Here is a 4,444-nt window from a genome sequence, read left to right as displayed (position 1 = left end):
ATGAGACACTAAAGTCTACGCAGACTGTGCTTTCGCTCGGTCAAATGGTCTTGGGTTCGACTAGTAGCCTCTCAGCCCATCTCTATGTCAGTAATATATCTTCCTTCATGCTCCTATGACGTCCGGACCCTTCAGGAAATACTCTGGGCGCCACGACATATTTGTAGCCCATATATTTGGTCAGACACTACAAATCACACAATCCTTATTTATTTCACTTTTAAAAAATACTGCTAATCTTCTCCGTCCTCTGTGCGCCCTGTGAAAAAATTCATCTATTTCCCTTTTTTTCGGCTCTCAACCTTTGATTTTCTCTCCGGTAGGGCTGACCTTGTGTTGGCAGTAATCTATATGCTACACAAAAAAGTCCCCTCTTAATCCACTTCAAATGATTCATCATCTGACCAGCGTACACACTTTAAAAAAAGTCTCGGAGAGCCTTTGAATTTGGATTTTTCTGTGACATTTACTTAGGGCACTTAGAGGCACATAGCTTATTGATGTAGGCTCAAACAGCACCTGTAAATTTGGATTCTAAAACGGCTCTATTAAAAATAAAAAAAGCAAGACATGTACATAAATAAGTATAGTCGTACAGCGTATTTCTTCCCACCGAGAAAGTCAAAAGTCACTCGCTTATGCCTAACCTTGACAAGATCCTGTCATTAGTGCAGAATGTTGGACTGCGTCTGTTACTCTGTCGATTCCGATGACAACCACGGCACATTGTGAACAGAATCCGTCTATATTTTTGCCAACAAATAGCATAAATCGAAAAGTTCGCCAATGAGTGTAGAGGGGATCCAAAAACAGCTAGGGGGTCAACAACCTACCTCTAATGAGTATATGACACATGACACTACTCAAAAGCGAAGACGTTCACGGGGACTAGAGGTAGCATTAGGGTGGTAAATACTACTGTCACGACTAGCAGAACTCTTGCTACCTTGAATCTGTTGGAGTGGTGTCTCAGGCACTTCCTCGTGCCCGACGGACAAGACGCTGCAACAACTACCGCCATTCGATGAAACATCTCTGAGTTTTGAATGCTCCGAGAAATTCGAAGGCTACATATCATAGTAATGAGAAGAGGTAGAAGAGTCACGAAAACTGCGTCAATTGTGGAATGGATCATTTTCAGTAGATGAACGATACTTGCAAATGTGACACCACGGGATTCTAGTGTTATGTAGGCCATGAAGGGAATACGAGTAATGACTGTGGTGATTACGCAGATAGAAATAGAAATGTTGGTCCTAGTCAAGCTCTACCACCGCCTAGATTGTAGGGGATAACAAGTAATAATATAGAGCTCAATGCAGATCAATACAACAGTCCATTTATGCAGCATCTCGAAGATGTTAACCAAAGTACTGACTGGCAGGAGGTAGGCAATTCGGCGACAACAGGCACCGCAGAGCCTCATGATCTGCAGATAGAGCAGCGAGGCAAGAAGAAAGACAGCATCGGCAACCGACATAGTCTGAAGGAGGCGACGAGTTGTGTGGGGTTTCAGTGGTCCCTTGAGAAGAGGATAAGGCTCACCACACTGGATGCTATGCCAATGAGGGAGACGGGTAGAGCCAGGTAGGTAACCAGGGTGGTTTGATAGATCAACAGGAATCGCAGAAAGTTAGAACCATTGGACCAGAGCTAAAAGTCGATACATTGCCGTAACCTACTGACTAGTGGTGGTGTAGTTGTGGAATTCATTTCTGATATGGCATTTACCCGCCCCCTTGGTGTATACCTCTCAACCTAGCCTTTGATTGGCTGAATGGCGTTTGAGGATGACCAACTGGAAGTCGTGATTTGGAGGGAAGTGTCATTTCCTCAAATTTAAGAAATTTGTTTTTTCAGCAATTTGTTTGGAGACTAAAACAGGTTTAGGATTCGGCAAAGTACTTTTTAAATTGTTCACTATCTATGTTATGCTCAATTTGAGGGTCATATCCAGGCCATCCTCTAATCTCTCTCATGCCTTTTGACCGGTATCCTTGATGCGATTTAAAGTCACTTTTAATATAATCTACCTTTGATAATTCTTTAAACAAGCATAAGGTAAAGTGGAAATACCAAATCAAGTAGCGAAATCATTTTTGGCATTTAAGATATCGCAAAAACAATTCGATTGACGAAATAATCTAACATAGTTGGGGCCAATTTTTATGGCTTGACATTTCTTTGCTAGTAATGTTCATTTTGTATCAGAAATGTCTTGTGCGATCAGCGCTGAAGTCATCAGCTTGTTAGCTGGAGGGCGTTGTAAGTTAGCTCGCTGATTTAAGGTTCTTCAGTAAAATTCGTGGTAAATGCTGATAGTAGGTATGCATCTTGCGGAACCAAGAGGGAACACTTCATTGTGGAATAGCAACTTGCATGGTACAAGGTGGCACACCCCTTGATGGTTAGAGGACCACTTGGAAGAATCTCTGGAGTTCATCATTTGGCTTACCGTTAACGTTAACTAGACTTGTTGACCTCCACCAATGCTCACAATGGAAGAGGTAGGAATTGTACCATATTCTCCTTCTAGGTGCCTCTTTGAATCAAGTCGAGCACTGTGACGCTAAAGAGACATGATAATTGAATTCAAGAGGGGAATTTAAGACAGTGTAGAGAGGTGGTAGTTAATTGAATCATAAATTGTGCTACGGAGCATAAAAATAAATGTCTGCAAAGCTCCATTAAATAGATGGCCTATTAGTTTTTCTTGTCTGCCATAGAAACCAGCTGCAAAAATGGTTGAGATGTGAGTGGGAGCAATCAGAAATGGCTTAGTTTACCGGCGGTAGGTGCTGAAAGAGGATAAATTTCTCGAACTGCCTAAAGCATGCAGGCACATGTTAAAAAGGTTGTAATTTTGGAACGATGCTGTTTTAACTTCAACCTATTTTCTTCCTCTGCAGCCTCCTCTGCATTCGTGATACGTCAAAGCAGCTGGGAGGCTATAGAGAATACCCATGGCGAGTATAAAACAAGCATAATAAACATAATGCTCGCTCATAACACATTATTCTCATAAAAGTTTGCCTGATTGCTATAAATACCATAGAGGAACGACGGTAACACTGCAACGAGGAGTTTGTGCATTCACGCTACTATTTATCATTTAGTAGAACGTGAACATTGTCCTACATCATGGTCAAAAAAGATTTGCTGTGATTTTTTCTGCAATTTTTACTTAATGTGCAATAATGCTTATAATTCGTTAGTCGAAGAAATGGCCCATCTTTATAATGCATTGTTTCAGCTCCATTTAAGCGTTTTATGGGTCTTGTTAAAACGCTGCATTTTGGACAGCAGACAGGAATTGGAAATTTATGCCGAGACCGGAAGTTATTGAAAAATTTGGCAGTTTACTGTTTACCTATAGAATATAAAATTACTAAATTTAACTTCTAAGGCATGTGCAAGCACTTAGAAAGTCATTTTGCGATTGTCATGTCTAGATCGTCAGGTGACAGAAAAATTCTGGTCCGGATCATTGGCACGACAAGAAGGCTGCATTGAGTCATGCATATCTGCAAGCCATACGTCAACTGGTGCAGTACCGGTTTCGCATATTTCTTGGCTGTGTCTGTCAAGTGTGATTCAAGCCTGCTTACTTGAAGAACTGGGCGTAACTCGGCTTTCAAAGAGCCAGATGTTTCTTTTCGAGTTTGACGCTTTAGCATTAAAAGGGGGAGACGGCAAAGTGTATATCTCAAAAAATTTATCAAAGCGACTTGACTCTGGTGCTAAGTCATTGAAATGGGGAGTGATGTGGATTCGGAAGGATCTTCAACCCTTGACGAAATGCATTTTACATTAATGTGTTAAGAACAGCTATCATCGTGTTTGACATAAATGGCTGAGAAGGGAAAGAGGCGTGATGATAGCTAAGCAAATGGACTCATGCAAAGGTCGGGAATTAGCAGGTTGCGCGACAGCAAGCTTCACACAAGATGACTTTGACCCTCCGCCTTTCTTTTACTTGTCTTCGGTAGACATTATTTGCTGACTTGCTCGGGGCAAGGAATGGCGAACGAACGCATCATCGGTTACCTCATAATGACTTACTCCCTACTCTAATACCTCTCTATACTCCTGAAGCAAGCACCCTTCGCATGCTAAAGTCAAAGGAGTATCAATAGGGAAACGCCTTCTTGCGGACCAGTCAGGAGTAGCCAACCAGTCAGGAGGAGGACTTCGTTATTGTCGCTAAAATTCCTCGTGATTTACGCGATTGTGGGAAGGTAGAGAGATGATGCCGCTTCATCTCAGGCACTACTTTCTCCAGATTAGTGTTACCTTTATTAAAATTGGGACCTGACAATGACATGATTATCTTTTAGGTAGAATGGACCGTGTCAAAGTCACATTCATAGGCTTTAATGGCAGTCTCCAAAAGGTACGGAGACTGTCACATTCCCAATCGAAAGATCCAAGAAGGTAGATATGC

General features: G+C 41.8%; 1 protein-coding gene across 1 annotated transcript; it reads right to left on the bottom strand. All coding sequences in view use genetic code 11, as the record gives it.

Annotated features, from left to right (window-relative positions):
- Positions 1-863: 863 nt before the first annotated feature.
- EGR_05687 (hypothetical protein) lies at positions 864-1,713 on the bottom strand (the record flags this gene model as incomplete). Its single annotated transcript, XM_024494936.1, has 4 exons — positions 864-1,067; positions 1,379-1,483; positions 1,546-1,653; positions 1,687-1,713. 4 exons carry the CDS (start codon positions 1,711-1,713, stop codon positions 864-866), a joined length of 444 nt encoding a protein of 147 aa, XP_024350632.1.
- Between the last annotated feature and the right edge of the window lie 2,731 nt (positions 1,714-4,444).

This window comes from Echinococcus granulosus (genome assembly GCF_000524195.1).
Source record: "Echinococcus granulosus chromosome Unknown EG_S00044, whole genome shotgun sequence".
NCBI classification, from domain to species: domain Eukaryota; kingdom Metazoa; phylum Platyhelminthes; class Cestoda; order Cyclophyllidea; family Taeniidae; genus Echinococcus; species Echinococcus granulosus.
Note: the sequence above shows the minus strand (reverse complement) of the source record. Positions and strands in the feature narration are given on the sequence as shown.